This window comes from Phaseolus vulgaris, chromosome 3, assembly GCF_000499845.2.
Source record: "Phaseolus vulgaris cultivar G19833 chromosome 3, P. vulgaris v2.0, whole genome shotgun sequence".
Lineage (NCBI taxonomy): Eukaryota > Viridiplantae > Streptophyta > Magnoliopsida > Fabales > Fabaceae > Phaseolus > Phaseolus vulgaris.
In genome coordinates this window covers 36,503,244-36,519,469 of record NC_023757.2, presented here as the reverse complement: position 1 = coordinate 36,519,469, position 16,226 = coordinate 36,503,244, and the positions used below count along the sequence as shown (strand labels likewise).

At 33.8% G+C, this 16,226-nt stretch overlaps 2 protein-coding genes and 1 long non-coding RNA gene across 5 annotated transcripts; 2 read left to right on the top strand and 1 right to left on the bottom strand.

Annotated features, from left to right (window-relative positions):
- Window positions 1-516: 516 nt before the first annotated feature.
- LOC137807390 (VAN3-binding protein) lies at window positions 517-3,373 on the top strand. 2 transcript variants are annotated; one of them, XM_068608016.1, is made up of 8 exons: window positions 517-788; window positions 962-1,024; window positions 1,107-1,175; window positions 1,289-1,646; window positions 2,065-2,232; window positions 2,360-2,409; window positions 2,790-2,838; window positions 2,937-3,373. In XM_068608016.1, the coding sequence occupies exons 1-8, from the start codon at window positions 603-605 to the stop codon at window positions 3,146-3,148; spliced, it is 1,155 nt and encodes a 384-aa protein (XP_068464117.1). In that variant the 5' UTR covers window positions 517-602; the 3' UTR covers window positions 3,149-3,373. The 2 variants fall into 2 exon arrangements, with proteins under 2 accessions (XP_068464117.1, XP_068464116.1); XM_068608015.1 differs by having other exon boundaries at window positions 953-1,024.
- Window positions 3,374-9,612: 6,239 nt separating this feature from the next.
- On the top strand, window positions 9,613-11,101 carry LOC137807389 (uncharacterized). Its single transcript, XR_011080505.1, has 2 exons — window positions 9,613-10,073; window positions 10,162-11,101. It is a non-coding gene; the product is annotated as an uncharacterized lncRNA (long non-coding RNA).
- LOC137807388 (GCN5-related N-acetyltransferase 7, chloroplastic) lies at window positions 10,853-13,764 on the bottom strand. 2 transcript variants are annotated; one of them, XM_068608014.1, is made up of 6 exons: window positions 13,473-13,764; window positions 13,183-13,338; window positions 12,789-12,884; window positions 12,518-12,638; window positions 11,165-11,338; window positions 10,853-11,051 (listed from the first exon to the last, which is right to left on the bottom strand). In XM_068608014.1, exons 1-5 carry the CDS (start codon window positions 13,728-13,730, stop codon window positions 11,184-11,186), a joined length of 786 nt encoding a protein of 261 aa, XP_068464115.1. In that variant the 5' UTR covers window positions 13,731-13,764; the 3' UTR covers window positions 10,853-11,051; window positions 11,165-11,183. The 2 variants fall into 2 exon arrangements, with proteins under 2 accessions (XP_068464115.1, XP_068464114.1); XM_068608013.1 differs by having other exon boundaries at window positions 10,853-11,338; window positions 13,473-13,763.
- Window positions 13,765-16,226: the final 2,462 nt, after the last annotated feature.

Sequence of the window (16,226 nt, the reverse complement as noted above, 5' to 3'; positions counted from 1 at the left end):
AATAACTTGTTCCTCCTTTTTTTTTGGAAAGTGAAGTTGCAAAATGTTCTCAAAATCAAAATATTGGAAATAATAAATTTTATTAAAATATATTTTGACTTGATATTGGTCAAATTATTTATGACAATGAATTAGATTAGTACGAATATCGAAATTGATTATTATATTAATGTGACATGAACTAAAAGTTCATTGATGACCTTCCAAGGGAGGTTTTGCCACTGTATCATGTATACTGTAGCAAAATTTAATCAAAAGGAAATTAAACATGAGAGTAATTTAATTATAAAAAAAAATCCATAAACTCTTGTTTTTTATTTAAAAGATGATATCAATCTTACTGTGGCAGTGTCGCGGTGGCATGTTCTGTTTAATGGGGTTATTGAGTATACTATACTGCATGTTTAAAAGACACTCCCTTTTACTTTTTTGGTAAGACTAGTGGGGTTTACAAAATCATTATACTGTTATCATGGTGATTTAGCATGTATAAATATGCATGCATGCTTGCTTACATTTATTCATATTTATAAAACCGCGTAGCTGGATTCAACTCATTTCCAAGATATATAGTTTTGGTTGTGAAAATTCATCATATTAGAATGGCTTCCGATTTTAATCTATCCCCTTCAGATGCACATCCCGAGACTATGGATTTCCTTTCACTTGCATGGTGTAACTTCGCTGTGCAAGCCCTGCATCCTGAGCCTCAACATGGATCTCTTGTTCTGCTTGATAATAACTCTATGAAACAATTAGAGCCTGGTAGCCCAAATGCTCATCCTGCGGTTAGTCAAACCATTTCAACTATTACAATACAATATTAATAACTATCTTTCTATTAATTCTCTTGAAATTTTTAATGTTTTTGCATCTTCATCTAACATTATTTGTTGTAATGTTATCCACCTACTCTCTGGTGTTGATTTTTATTTTTTAAATTTTGCACAAGATGGAAAAGAGTGCTAGAATGGATGGTGCAGATTTCAGGTCTTTGCCAGGATGGAAGTCTAACAATGTAAAGGTAAGAAATTACAAGACAGAAACAACTGATTCTTTATTGAGATTCGATCTTTCATGACTAGTTTTTTTTTTTTTTTTTTCAGTCATGGTTATGGATGCAGCAAGCGATGCATCCAGAATTGAATTACAACAGCTGTTTCCGAAAGAAATGGGTATGCGATCTTATGATCTGTCTCAATATCATTGTTAGAGCTACATGTGTGTATATGTATTATTAGTTCAGTTGTCATTAGTTAGTTTGTTGTGGTTACCACTTACCATGCAGGTGCCATGGAAGCAGATCCTACCACTGAAAAGTGTTTCAATAAAGAAATGGTTTAAGGAAATAAAGATGAAGAAAAAAGAAGGCCAGAGATTGCAAAGAGCAGAGGTGCATGCAGCGATATCAATTGCAGGGGTTGCAGCAGCTTTAGCTGCCATTGCTGCTGAAAATTCGAAAAAGGAATCAAACCAAGACAGAGATGCAGCAGTGGCCTCTGCGGCTGCATTGGTAGCTGCACAGTGTGCAAAAGTAGCTGAAGCAATGGGGGCAAAGAAAGAACAGCTTAGCAGTGTAATTGGCTCAGCCATGAGTGGCACAAGTGCAAGTGATATCTTAACTCTCACTGCCGCAGCTGCAACATGTAATTTCCTTATTCTTAATTTTATTTCATTCAATTTTTTTAAATGCTTTTATGTTATTTGGAGAGGGGAGAGGGTGCAGATGAAAGATTTGGCTACAGATTTTGGAACTAAAAATCTTGTATCGGTGGTGGCAAAAGTGTTGAAATTCCTGTCCCAAAGTGAAATTAGATGGTCCTTGACGTGTCCCTCCCCCCATCAAAAAAGGCACTTTTTTAGGTTCATTTCCTCATGTTTTAAAAATATTTATATGAATAAATTTGTAAGATAAAGTATCACTTCACCCAACAAAAGAAACATGCAATTGAGGGAACTGAAGGAAACATATCTTTCTCATAATTCTGATTTCGTTTTTGGAGTTCATGCACCATACTTTATGTACCATTCTTTGGTGACCAAAACCCTGTTGGCCAACTGCAGCATTAAAAGGAGCAGCCACACTTAAAGTAAGATCAGGTTGCAAGAACAGACTGAATGGTGGAGTTCCTATCTTGCCCCTAGAAGACAGCAATGATATTGATTTTGACTTTGAAAAAGGCAGATCAATTCTTGCACAGGGTGCTGAGTTATATGTAGAAACACCAGAAGGTAATGTTATGACACAAAAAAAGAACTACTCTGCAGTAGCATCCACTTAGCCTTAAAAAGAACTATGAACTATTAAGCATCATGTGATTTTCTAATTTATTCTTATTTCAATTATGTCTCTAAACAGGGAAGTACATGCCGAGATCAGTATCTATAATCCTAAGCAGCGAGGCCAAGGTTTGGACCATATATAATTTTTGTGTGTATCTACTATTATTTGGCTCAATAAGTTTTTCAACTAAAAACATGTCCAGAAAAGTCGCAAAAGCTATTTTACACGGAGTAACCGGCTGAGCTGATAATAATAATAACAGTATAATACATTTGTTAACCCAGAAAAAATTAAAAACACAAAAATCTATTAATTTGTTGAAGTAAACTTATGGTGCTTTTCATTATTGAAACGCACGGAGTACGAATCTTAACGATGAATTTTATGTCAAGAAATTGAGTTCATGATTAACTTAGATATCATGATTAATTCAAATATTACTAATGTAGCTATATATTTTTGTCTCTCTAACTTACGGTGCAATGATCTCCCTCTAAAACTACAGGTTGTAGTTATGATGAGGAAGCATAATCTATTCAAAAGCAAGAAGGAGGGTATGCGCATTTTTTTTTGTTTTTCCTATCATATTCATTTCTTTTACTTTATTTAAACTTAGATCAGAAGGCACAATGACTCCCAACACTGGCTACAGGAATTGTAATGACTCTGCATGCAGAGCTGTACAAAGGTTCAGAAGCAGAGGATGCTGATACATGTTATTTGATTGTCTTGACAACAAGAGGAGGCGTTTTCAAGCTAGACATGGCGGAAGATTACCGTCGTTACAAAACATGGTCCACAACCATCAATCACATGCTGAAGATTTCAGCTTCTTTTGCAAAATATGAGCTTCAATTTTACTGAATAACTGTTATCACCACTTACCATATGTATTCGTTTGCATCTTGTACCCTACATATATTTGTAACTATTACAACATATCGTCCCTACTGTTAAATTCAAATTATCTGTGGTATCTGTCTAAAATAATTTGTACATACGCGCCATGTTATACAAGGGTACTGTCCCTGTATCATATACTTTAATTTGAAAGAACATGGTTAATGAATAATATATTATAAGCCCAAAGTGCATGTCCAAAATCTCATTTGATTATAACTATTAGACACAGTTTGAGTAATATGTGTAAAGAAATAATGTTGTGGGGTGGCACCTTTTCTGGGGACAAGACCAACCGGCTAACTGGTATCTTCTCTGTGGGCTTCAGTATTTCTTTTACCTCAATCCTCATTGTTGTCTGAAGCTCTGTATTTGGGACATAAATCGAACAAGATAAGCTTACTCCTTTATCACTTTTTTTTTGTTAGACAAAAAGGTAAGCCACACCAACTACATGGTCCCCGTGTAACGAGAAAATTAGAGACACGGAGAGCGCGGAATTCCTGTTGGGTAACTCTTATACTCTAACCAAATTCACCTATTTCCCTTTTGTTTTATTAGCTTACATGAATTACATAAAGAGTGCTCATACAAACCGCATCAGAAAATTAGAAAGAGGAATAATTTTTTGCATTACACAATTGATCAAACATTAACATAATTTAATTTAATGTATTTCAATTTGTAATTATCAAAAGTAACATTTTCGTTACATAGTGGAAAGTTATGGGCCTAGCTCGATGCTGGGCCAGGTAACCCGGTGGCCGAGCCACGTAGTGCGAATAAGGAAAATCGACACAGAAGAAAATGGAATCTTGTTCAATCAGCATTAGTGGCTCAATTAAGGAAGAATCAAAACGGTAAATAATGGGGTTATACTCGACTCCATATATTAAAGGAGAGACTTCAAGAGAAAAATAGGTTTTGGTAATTGTCTTAAATGTTCTGGATTTAGGTCGTCCTTTGGCCTAGCTAGAACACAGATAAAAAAAAAATGTTGGAGATCCCACATCGACTAGAGATTAGAGTCTTTCATTGTATATAAGTGGATGCAAACCTTAACTTCACGAGCCGATTTTATGGGGTTGAGTTAGGCTTAAAGTCCACTTCATAATATGATATCAAAATCATTTTGAGTCTATTCTTAGTCCGCTATTGGACCACCCATAATATATAGTCTCACGCACAAGTTGGCGATCTTGACGTGAGGGTGTGTTTGAAATCCCACATCGACTAGATATTAGATTCTTTATGACAATTTTTAACGACATTTTCCTGTCCCCATTTTGTTTTATTAGCGTACATGCCTTTGCTAAATGCATCAGCTTTTACCCGTGCATTTGATAGTTCTTATGAAAGTTTACCATGAGATGTTAGATTATAAAATCTCAATTCTATAATTAAAATATAATTATGAATTATTCTCTCCATATCTCAGGCCACCCTAATGGTGTTGGTTTATGGTATAAGTTTGTTTTTTTTCCTATAATCATCCATACGAATTAATCATTACAATTTGTGTCCAGTTGATTATGGCCATTGAGTTAGTGACATATTATATTTAAGAAAAATGCATTATCATCATTTGGATTTTACTTTTTTTCATAAAAATAATTCCTTGTTTTGAATATTAATTATTTTATCTTAAATTTTTAAAAAGATAAATAAATATAACCATTTTTAAGTGAATAAATAAAAATGAATAAAAAATTTGTCTATGATTTTATAATACTATGTAAACATTTATTACCTTTTTTTCTAAATTTCTATTTTAAAAATCATTCTTTCTTAAGGAATAAATTACTACACAAATTACTTTGATAGACAGATCATAAATTAGATTAAGAACACTTCAATACCTTAAAGAGTTTAGATATGTATAAAACAAGTTTAAAATAATATTTATTCCAAGAGTGTAATGTTTTTATAACATCGTATGGTAATATATGATGAGGTTTTGTAATAACTGCTTGAAGATATATATTTATAGTAATATGTAATTGTTTAACAATATAAAAAGTTTGCACTCAGCTACGTTTGATAAATGGGAAATTTTAGTTTTCCAGAAATTTGAGATTTGAAACAATTTTTCATGCATGTTTACATTTAAAAAATAGTTTTTTCAGGAAACAATGTTTTTATAGAATATTTTTTTATTAATTTTTCTGGAAAAGTAAATGAAAATATAAATTTTTCGAGTTGAAATCATTTTTTTAATAAATCATACAACAATACAGTACAGTCTCCTTTAAAATTATATAAATATTTTTAGGAATATTTTTTACTAACCAAATAGGATTTAGTTATACCTAGCAATTAAAATTCGCTATCCATGATTTTCTGCCATGAAAGGATTTTTAAGTGGCTCCATGCACTTCTAGGTTCTCCCAAATATTAAATAAAAATTACCATTTTGTTCTTTTTAGTTAAAAAATAAATAAATTTTAAATTTTTTTTCACCGTTTTCACCAAATTTCTTCTTCTTCTTCTTTTCTCCGAGCGCGGCATCCACCTCAGTCACCTCCACATTATTAGTGGTGAAAAAACATGCAAGTTTTGTCCATTTTGGATTGTTCGTCAATGATCTGCCCCCATAATAAGACGGGTTGATTGGTGGTTCGTTACTTTTCAATTTTTTAAATTTTTTTTATAATCTTTTGGTTTAGATCTATTTATTTGATTATGATAATTGATATCAATGTTTGAACAATAAAAGTACAAGAAAAATAATAAAATTAAATTAAATTTTAATATTTTAATTAAAGAAGGTTTAATATCTAACCAAATAAAATAAATATCAACAATACTTTAATAAATAAAATAATGTATAAATAAATTAATGTAAATAAAGTTTTATATAAAACATTGATCACCATCCATTTTTATTCTAAAAGAATGAGATTCATCTTTAAAAATGTCAAAAAAAAGGCGGGTTGGCGGGCCAGTCCGCCCCATCCCGCCTATGGCCCACCAGGTTGGTGGATTAGGCGGCGGGTTGGCGGGTTCAAAAAGCGAACTCACCCACCTAAATGATGGTGGGTCAGGCCCGATCCTTTTTGTTATCCCTACGCATTGTTTTCTTTGAAAGTTTTTTTGTGGTTCTTTACAATGTTTTGGGAGCATTTGACATTCTCTTTGCTATTGTGGAAAATGATAGTTTATGAGATGTATTGCACTCTTCTACTGCATTAGTTCCTTACTGTTGTTTGCATTGATATTTTTTTTTTGTGATTTAAAAACTTTTTGGATTACGTAATCCAGAAGCCAACTTAGGATATGAGAGTGTTTTATGGATTTGTAGAATCTAAAAGCAATTTTTTGGAAAAAAAAACATATTTCGGATTACATAATACAAAAGGCTTTTGAAATTTGGAAAAAGCTTTCGAATTATGAAATCCAAAATTTGTTTATTCAAAAAATTGCTTTTGAACTGACTTTCAGATTATGTAATTCAAAATATTTTTTTAAAAGATACATTTCGGATTGCATAATTCAAAATATAAATTTTTATTTTGGATTAACTAATCCATAACGTTTTATCGTATTCGAAAACAAGTTTCAGATTCCTAAACTGGAAAGTACACAAACATTTAAAATAGTTATAGTTTGTTTAATCCAGAGAATCACCATATTATACAATCCAGAATACATAGAAAACACACCTCCTTAATCAAACCTACAAACATTTTAACTTTTTTTACATAAGGATATTTTTTTGAAATTATAAAATGTATGGGGTGCCACAAAAATACATGGAGGTGAAGGAAGAAGTAACCAATTTGTATGTTTGTGATTTTTTGTATAGAGGATTTTCTTTGAGACCACAAAACGGGTTTCTTGTTGAATGTTTCATCCCGCACCTCCACCACTTATTCAACCACCTCCATAAATTTTAAAATTCCTAAAATTATCCTTTAGTAAAAAGATAAAAATAGAAGCTTTGTTTTACACTTTGACGCTGAGTGAAGAAAAAGGTGATCGTAGTGCTTACTGTTGTTGTGGTGGTGTTGTTCATGGTGGTTGGTTCGTCATTTTCTCGTCATTCTCAGGTAAGTTCTTCAATGTGGTGCCTTAAATGCTTATTTTTCATATTGGGTAATTTGCTAAATCAATAGATTACACAATACTTAACGGTTAATATGAAGGAATCATGTACCGGATTACATAATACGAAACTTAGTTCTGGATTTGGAATAACATTCTGAATTACTCAATCCATAATATAACATTATGTTTCACATTAGGTAATCTAGAATGTTTTTCCGAATCTGGAACTAAGTTCCGTATTAGTTAATCCATACGTATATCGGATCTAGAATGAACCAGACTCACTTCTGGATAGTGTAATCCAGTATTAAATGAATTATGGATTATCCAATCCAAAAGTCATTTTATAACTTAAAATATGGCTTATAGATTACCTAATCCAGAATTCATTTGTTCTCTTAAAATTTGACTTACGAATTACGCAATCTGGAAGTCATTTTTAAGTTGACAAATGCTTTACGAATTATCCAATCTGGAAGATATTTTTGTAATTATTAAATGAGTTATGGATTATACAATCCGAAAGGGAAATTGAATGTTGTTTTTATTTTGCATACTTGTGTGAATTTATGAAAATTAGAATAAAATGAAAATTTATGTTTTATTAATGAAGGTGTAAGTATGGACATGGAGGTTGGATTGATTATAAAAAGATATGTTGAAGTAGAAATGATATGTAGTATGGAAGAATTAATGAATTTTGTGCATCAACATGAATTGGTTGAAGTGGACTATGGTACTCATTTTACAACAAATGAGGTAAATAAAATTTCATTTCATTCATGTTTATTGCATTATAATTTGAAGAAGTAATTTTGTAATATTGTTAGAATAACTTTTTGTAGGTGTTTCCTTCGCGAGAAGACTTACTTGAATGGTCCATAGGGTTGGTTATGGACTTGTTTTTTGTTATTGTCATTATTAGGTCTGACATAGAAAATGGAAAGTAAGGGAGAAAAACATATGTCTTGTTAGGGTGTGAAAGGGGAGTAGTTACAAAAAGTACAATGATGGTTTGGAGGTTAGTGTAATTAGTACTAAAAAATTTCAATGTCCCTTTAAATTGTGAATTAAACCTATTGGAAAGGGTAAAGGTTCAATACTTAAGGTAATATGTGGTACTCATAATCATTATTTGTGTAATACATTAGTTGGTCATCCATATGGACGCAAATTAAAAGCGAATGAACATTTCATGCTTGTTGATATAACTTAAAACATGGTTAAGCCGGGTAACATACTACGTACTTTGAAGGAAAATAACGAGGATAATATGACAACAATAAAGCAACACGGTCAACAAAATTTACTAACAACGACATAAGAAGGTTCTCCAGTTAACCCTTCTCCCTCGTCCACTTGCTTATCATGACGTAATTAATCCTTGTTGATTGTCATTATCAATATGAGCATCAACTACAATCTTTTCCTCAACATCACCTCAGACTCTTCTATGGATAGATGTTGTCGGTCTTGTACGATCATGATCCTAAGATCCAACACCTCTTGTTTTAGCCATATATGTCCATAATACCATGCAAATTTCAATTATTTACAAATAAGATAAGGAATAATATAATCATCAAGTTGAACCTTTGTACATAATATAAAAAATGTTTTTTCGGATTGGCTAACTTGAAACCTCGAAAAAAAAACCACTTCCGAATTACATATGTTGGAACACAAAAATTAACACTACAGAATACCTAATATGAAACTAAAAAATTTACAACGTAATCCAAAACCTAATTAGAAATCTATCGGGTTACGTAATCTATAACCTATTTAACAACTAGCAATACAAGATTACGTAATCCAAAATTTATTTAAGAAAATAAACCTACTGAATTATATAATCTGGAACTCAAAAATTAACACTTCCAAATTACGTAATCGAGAATCTATTTAACAACTAACAATACCGAATTACATAATTCAAAACTTATTTAAGAAAATACACCTATTAAATTACGTAATCCAAAACCTATTTAACAAACTAAAACTACCGCAATCTAGAACCTAATTAAACAAAGAAAAATACCAAATTACACTATCCTATTTGAAATACTTCCACCAAATTCAAATTAAAAAGGCTTAAACCATCAAAACTATTAACCTTGGTGGATTAAGAGAGCAACTATGGTGAATGATGGAGGACTGTTTGGAAGAGAGATTTGGAGGAAGGAAAACTTTGAGGGAGGTGAGAGCTTTGGAGGGGGAGGAGAGCTTTGGAGGGGAGGTGGACGCAACTGAGAGTGAAGCTGCGGAGTGAATGAATGTGAGTGTGAAAAATTAGAAGTTAGATTAAAGTAAAAAGTAAGTTAGATTTTAATATTTTGTACTAAAGGGTATAATGATAAATTCGGTTTTAGTATGGAAGTGATAGAAGTGCAGGAAGAGAGACTGTCTTTCTTGTGTAGTGAAAAAATGGCAAAACCAATTTGAGTCAGGTCATATCGAGAAAAATACGGTTAGTAACCGAGTCCACGGTATTCCCTCTGGAACTTATTCCTTTTTTCTAACGAAAACAGATATCACACTCACACTCACACTCTCAAAAGAATGAGACGAAGGCACAGCAGCAACAGAGATGCAGACAAACAGAAATCCGAAGCTCCAACTTCATCAAAATTAGATTCAGACCACTCGTCATTCTGCTGTTCACACAAACGAATCTTCCTTCTATGCTTGGCATTCTGAATGGTGAATTCCGTTTTGGTGCAGACTTATTTCAACCCCGACGAACACTGGCAGGGCCCCGAAGTCGCACATCACGTCGCGTTTGGGTACGTTCCATGCTGCATCATAACCTGCCAATGCAATTTCTGGACTGCACACCAAGGTTTGGAATTTCAATTGTGTCATCGCCTCTAATCTTAATTGGAAGTTAAATAAGTTCATAATTCATGTTAATCTATATTGTTTAGCAGTGAAGAGAAAGGAGTTCCCGATGAGTCCCACCGTTTACCCTGTTTCTTTTGTGTCTGGATATGCTAAAAACGTCTCTATGGCCAGCCACATAGTTTTATTTGATTCAGAAGAACAAAATCTGAAGAACCTTTTACTTTCATTTAATTATGGGGAAGTAATTGATTAGACTGTTTCAAGTTAATTATTTCTCAGTTTTTTTATTCTTCTTAATACTGGTAATTTGTCCTCATTTTTTTAATTAACATCGGGATTTCAACAACAGGAAAAAATGTTTTTTAACGCTCACTTTTAAAAGTAGATCGTGATCTTCAAGCTTCAGTTATCGTATACGTTCGAGGAAGATAGAAATACTGATATAATCTACAGCAAATTTGGCTCTGTGACAGTTTAATTTATCATTTCATGATGCTGCAATCCAAATTTTGACTCTGGTAATTTGGTCTCGAATGAATTCATGTTGTACTGCTTACCAGGAAATTTGCAGTACACAGCTTGTAAATACCCTTTCAAATATATTTTTAGAAATGATCTACATTTTCTGAAAAAGATGAATTACAACTTGCGGGATCTCTCTTCGAGGTAGATAAACATATACTTCTATCAAGCAGGGTTCTTAATGTTGAGATAGTATTTATTATTTAATATTCGTAACTATATATAGATACTAGGAGTAAAAAGACACATGTTGAATTTGATCTTTCAAGCTGTTGCAACTTAGTAGATACTAGAATATGTTCTTATAATGCTCCGCGCCCCAAATGTTCCGTCTAAGGCTTTAAGCCTTACAATGTATGCTTAATATAATCATCAAGGGAAGCTATTCCATGCCATTAAAGCTGACCTTCGTCAACCAGATTTGCTAAAATGGCAAAACACGTTACATTGACTTCTGGAATGAAAGGAAAAAAAGAAGTAATAGGAGCTGAGGCAGGTAGGGATGTTGTGAAAATTACTTCACAAGAATAGACACTAAACCATATACACACAAGAGATATAGGTCACCTCTGTTAAGTTAGGTCCTTCAAAGCCCTGACCATAGGAGAAGTCTTCGGGGTCGATCCAGAAACCTGGCCTGCCACGCCGGTTCCTCACTTTCATAGACAAACCCACTTTTTATATACAATTTCTTTGCTGGTTCATTGTCGACAGCAACATGGACGTACAAATCTGTTATGCCTGACAGAACGATAAATATAAGTAAATGTAGTCATTTTTGGACTAGGAAAGTCCCATGTGAATTGTCATATAGAAATCAGGGTGTCCTCGTTCATAAACTAAAATGAGTAAAATGGTTAACGAAAAAAAAGAGAATACTATATGAACACAATATTGCTTTACAACACAGACAGTCTACGTGGTCCACACGAATATTCACTAAACACAGACCAAGGTTAACGGAGATCACAATCTTTTCCCTTGATGTCTGGGTCTTGGCATTGAAAAAGAATTAAACAAAAATCTCATCAACAATGATAGATCAACTAGGGGGGAGTGATGAGATGATAGTTATGCTCGGGAATCAAATGGAATTTGATGCTGCCCTAGATAATGATATTTTGAATTGAGCTATGCATAACGAAAACTAGAATTGCAACCTTCTGGATGAGTATGTTTCAACATTACGAGTAGTTCAATAAAAAAGGCCGTCTAAAATTATATCCTTAATGATCTTAATATCTTAACCCACCGAATAAAACATAAACATTATGACATGCTAAGATTTGATAATCTTTATTGTTAAAATAACATTGCTTTCTTTTCTAAGAGTATATGTTTAAATCACTATTTATAAAGAATTGACATAGCAGACAAAGCTCCTGGAACGATTAACAAAGGACAGGAGAAGTTTAATCATCAACAATAATCATTTTGTAGTGCCACGAGAATATTAGTCCAATGTAAATACGTAACAGAGTAGTACAATCAATAATCATTTCCAAGACAAATAAACTTCCTAATTATCACCAAACATTCAAGATTTTGCTTGTTAGTATTGAAAATTGGGAGAGGGTCTAAATAAATTTTAAGTTACAAAAAATCCTTATTAAAAACAAAGATTAGGATTTGGAAATAAGTGTTGACTGTGCCTATATCTAATCAAGATAATTGTTTGTAAAATACTGTTTTGAATACACTATATTATTGTTTAAATTTATGGAAAGTTTCTAAATTGAGTCTCATCCGTGATTTTGTAATTTCAAATATTTTAAACAATAAAGAGATTGCATTAGAAGAACTGTAGTAGGGAATATATTGCTAGCATTCTTCGTATGTGCACATCAATTGACCTTCTTCAAAGACAGCAGAAACAATAGCAACATCCACGTTGCAGTTAAGTCTTTTTTGGATTCTTACCCCAATCATAAGCTACTAACTTTGACACTTCAAGAAGTGCATAACCCAACCCATTTCTGTGCAACTCTTCAGCAACACATACATTACTGAGGTATGCCCTAGTGATATCAGCTCCAGTGACCTATGACAGTGAAACATTTAAACAGTTACAGGGTGGCACTGTGCAAAATTAGAAAGCAGGGAGAAGAGTTACCAGTTTTCGTGTCAAAACACAAAACTCCGCCAGACAAAACAGTCATACAAGTTTGGACATCAGGAGATAGGAAAATACCTCAGGCTTCAACCCCACAATTTCATCAGGAAGGTTCAAGCACTGATTAAGATCAAGAGTGGCAACTACAATCCGGTCCTCTCCATTAGCAGAAAACTACAATTAGATATGTTAAGAAACAAGAAACAGAACAAATCTACACAGATCTCTCCCGTGACAATTTATTTGATGAAATCGAGGTTTGAACTAAATTTCACAACAACTCTAGGCTGAGTAAAAAGATAGGTATGATAGACAGATCTCTCCGTTTAATTTTAGTAATATTAACCAATGACTAAAGTTATCAGTTGCTAAATGTTCATCTCCAGACATACATACGGGAAGGATTAGCATTGAGCAATCCATTGATGAAGGGAATCGGAGCGACGTGAGTGAAAGGAGGAAACAAACAAACCTTACATGAAGAAGATAAATCATCGGAGAGGGAAGCGATATGGGACAATGGAAGGGAAGCATTAATGCAAGAGACTCTTCTGAAGCCCATTCTTTTTCCCGAAACACGCTCCTTAAGTGCTTCGAACTCGCGCTCAGCCAAGTACCTCATATGATCCTAACACAACTTAACGAACACGAAATACGGAATGCACCGTGTTACATTACTTCATCACAATTCAATCAAGAAGAAGCATGCATCTAAATTTGAGACTTAAACGTAACAGGAGAAGATTGAAATGAGAGACTGACTTGGATTCCGAAGGCGTCAGGGCGGAATTGATGGAACGATCGGACGCGGAGACGGGCAGCGGCCCAGAGCTCATCCTCGTAGAAGGATTCATCGATGGATAAGAGAGTGGTGTCGAATTTTTGGGTGAAAATGTTGGTGGAAGCAGATGATTGGATTTGGGTCCTGAGATTTTTGGAGAAAGCATTGGTGTTAGACGTCAACGGAAACCACGAACAAGGAATTGGAGGACAGGAACACAGAGAAGATAGAAGCGTCATTTTTTGTATTATCCTCCTCTCTTTTCTCTGTTTAGTTCTTCATTTTCACTACTTTTTTTTTTTCTGTCATTCCGGCCCAGGCCCAATAAATTAAATGTTCCATTTCTGTTTTTAATTAATATTTCTTCCATCCAGTTTGTCAACCACGTGATCTTCTTGAACAACTCACCTCCCTCCACAACAAATTACAAAATTCAAAATTTGTTTCAGTACTTAATTACCCAATAGAAACTGCTTTTAATTGTATCATTCACCTCACCTATACACAAAAATGAAAAATGTGTTTAAGGATGGTGCCAATAGCAATCCTGGATCTCACTTCCAAACCCAGAATTATAAGAATACGAAAGTGCTTTTCGGCCTTGGAATGGGTCAGACCATTATCCTAAGGCAGATTCTCCCTGCACCATATCAATTAAGACCGCACTCAATGATATTATTTGAAAAGACTTATTTGCCCTTAATGATATAAAATCCTACTCCCAACAGCACTCTATTTGCACCCAACCCATTAGCACTGAATACTGTATGAACCATAAAACCCTACACCCAACAACACTGTATTTGCACTCAACCCATTAGCACTGAACACTTTATGAACCACTGAACTTGTTGCACGGTAGCAGCAGCGAAGAGGAAGATGGCTGCATAGAGAGAAGGACTCTGGAGGAGAAGTGAGCACTATTGCCACTGTTGCAAAAAAAAATCACTACACCATTGCCATTGTTGCAACTCACTACACCACCACCACTTCCACTTAAAACCCACACCACATTAACACAACACTCCTTTAAAACATTTCAAAAAAGATAAAGCTTCAAAACGTACACTACATTAACACCACGTTCCTTTGTAGCATTTCAAAAATATTAAGGACAATGTTAGGTTTTAAAATTTATGTTGAATACATATTTTAAATGATATGGTGCATGGAGAAACTGCCTTATCGTATTGCACGTTTTGGATGTGCTATAACCACGAATTAATGCCCAGACCATGGGTAGTTTTTCCTGCACCCCTCCATTTTGCTTTCTGCACCCCATCAGAAATGTGAATTAACAAAATTAACATGGAGGTTCTCAGAACCCAAGAACAATGTCTCCTCAGCGGTGGACATAGAGAGACATGTGTGTTTTCCCACGGAATTTGGTGGTTAGTGGGTGATTTTGGAAACATTATTTGTCAGAAGAAAAATAAGGTTCATTTTTTTTCCCAAAATTAGTAATCCATAATATTAGTGGTTCCCATTGAGGCTTTTTACCCAACAAAAATTAGGTTTTAAGTATTTTTATATAGACTTCAAATATTCTTTGGTCAATTCTCTCACTAGAGCTAACAAAAGTTAGATGAAACTTATCAAAATATTAGTTAAGTTTAGTTCCTTTGTCCATACAAAAAGGCTGGGAAGGTCACATTAAGTTAAGTTCCTTTTCGAGTTGAAATAATATTTTTAATAAATCATACAACAATACATTACAGTCTCCTTTTAAAAAAATATATAAATATTTTTAGGAATATATTTTACTAACCAACTAGGATTTAGGGCAGCATCAAATTCCATTTGATTCCCGAGCATAGCTATCATCACTCCCCCCTAGTTGATCTATCATTGTTGATGAGATTTTTGTTTAATTCTTTTTCAATGCCAAGACCCAGACATCAAGGGAAAAGATTGTGATCTCCGTTATCCTTGGTCTGTGTTTAGTGAATATTCTTGTGGACCACGTAGACTGTCTGTGTTGTAAAGCACTATTGTGTTCATATAGTATACTCTTTTTTTTCGTTAACCATTTTAGTTTATGAACGAGGACACCCTGATTTCTATATGACAATTCACATGGGACTTTCCTAGTCCAAAAATGACCACATTTACTTATATTTATCGTTCTGTCGCAGATTTGTACGCCATGTTGCTGTCGACAATGAACCAGCAAAGAAATTGTATATAAAAAGTGGGTTTGTCTATGAAAGTGATGAACCGGCGTGTCAGGCCAGGTTTCTGGATCGACCCCGAAGACTTCTCCTATGGTCAGGGCTTTGAAGGATCAAACTCAGTGGTGACCTATATCTCTTGTGAGTATATGATTTAGTGTCTATTCTTGTCAAGTAATTTTCACAACATCCCTACCTACCTCAGCTCCTATTACTTCTTTTTTTCCTTTCATTCCAGAAATCAATGTAACGTGTTTTGCCATTTCAGCAAATCTGGTTGACGAAGGTCAGCTTTAATGGCATGGAATAGCTTCCCTTGATGATTATATTAAGCATACATTGTAAGGCTTAAAGCCTTAGACGGAACATTTGGGGCGCGGAGCATTATAAGAACATATTCTAGTATCTACTAAGTTGCAACAGCTAGAAAGATCAAATTCAACATGTCTTTTTACACCTAGTATCTATATATAGTTACGAATATTAAATAATAAATTATCTCAACATTAAGAACCCTGCTTGATTGAAGTATATGTTATCTACCTCGAAGAGAGATCGCGCAAG

What these genes read in the sequence shown, in the direction of transcription:
- LOC137807390 (XM_068608015.1), top strand. Translation starts at nt 603, where the DNA reads ATGGCTTCCGATTTTAATCTATCCCCTTCAGATGCACATCCCGAGACT. An exon ending in TCCTAAGCAGCGAGGCCAAG is followed by an intron (nt 2,410 to 2,789) that starts GTTTGGACCATA and finishes CTAAAACTACAG; the next exon opens with GTTGTAGTTATGATGAGGAA. An exon ending in ATTCAAAAGCAAGAAGGAGG is followed by an intron (nt 2,839 to 2,936) that starts GTATGCGCATTT and finishes CACTGGCTACAG; the next exon opens with GAATTGTAATGACTCTGCAT.
- LOC137807388 (XM_068608014.1), bottom strand. Translation starts at nt 13,730, where the DNA reads ATGACGCTTCTATCTTCTCTGTGTTCCTGTCCTCCAATTCCTTGTTCG. An exon ending in CTGACGCCTTCGGAATCCAA is followed by an intron (nt 13,339 to 13,472) that starts GTCAGTCTCTCA and finishes AAGTTGTGTTAG; the next exon opens with GATCATATGAGGTACTTGGC. An exon ending in GTTAGTAGCTTATGATTGGG is followed by an intron (nt 11,339 to 12,517) that starts GTAAGAATCCAA and finishes TCGTTCTGTCAG; the next exon opens with GCATAACAGATTTGTACGTC.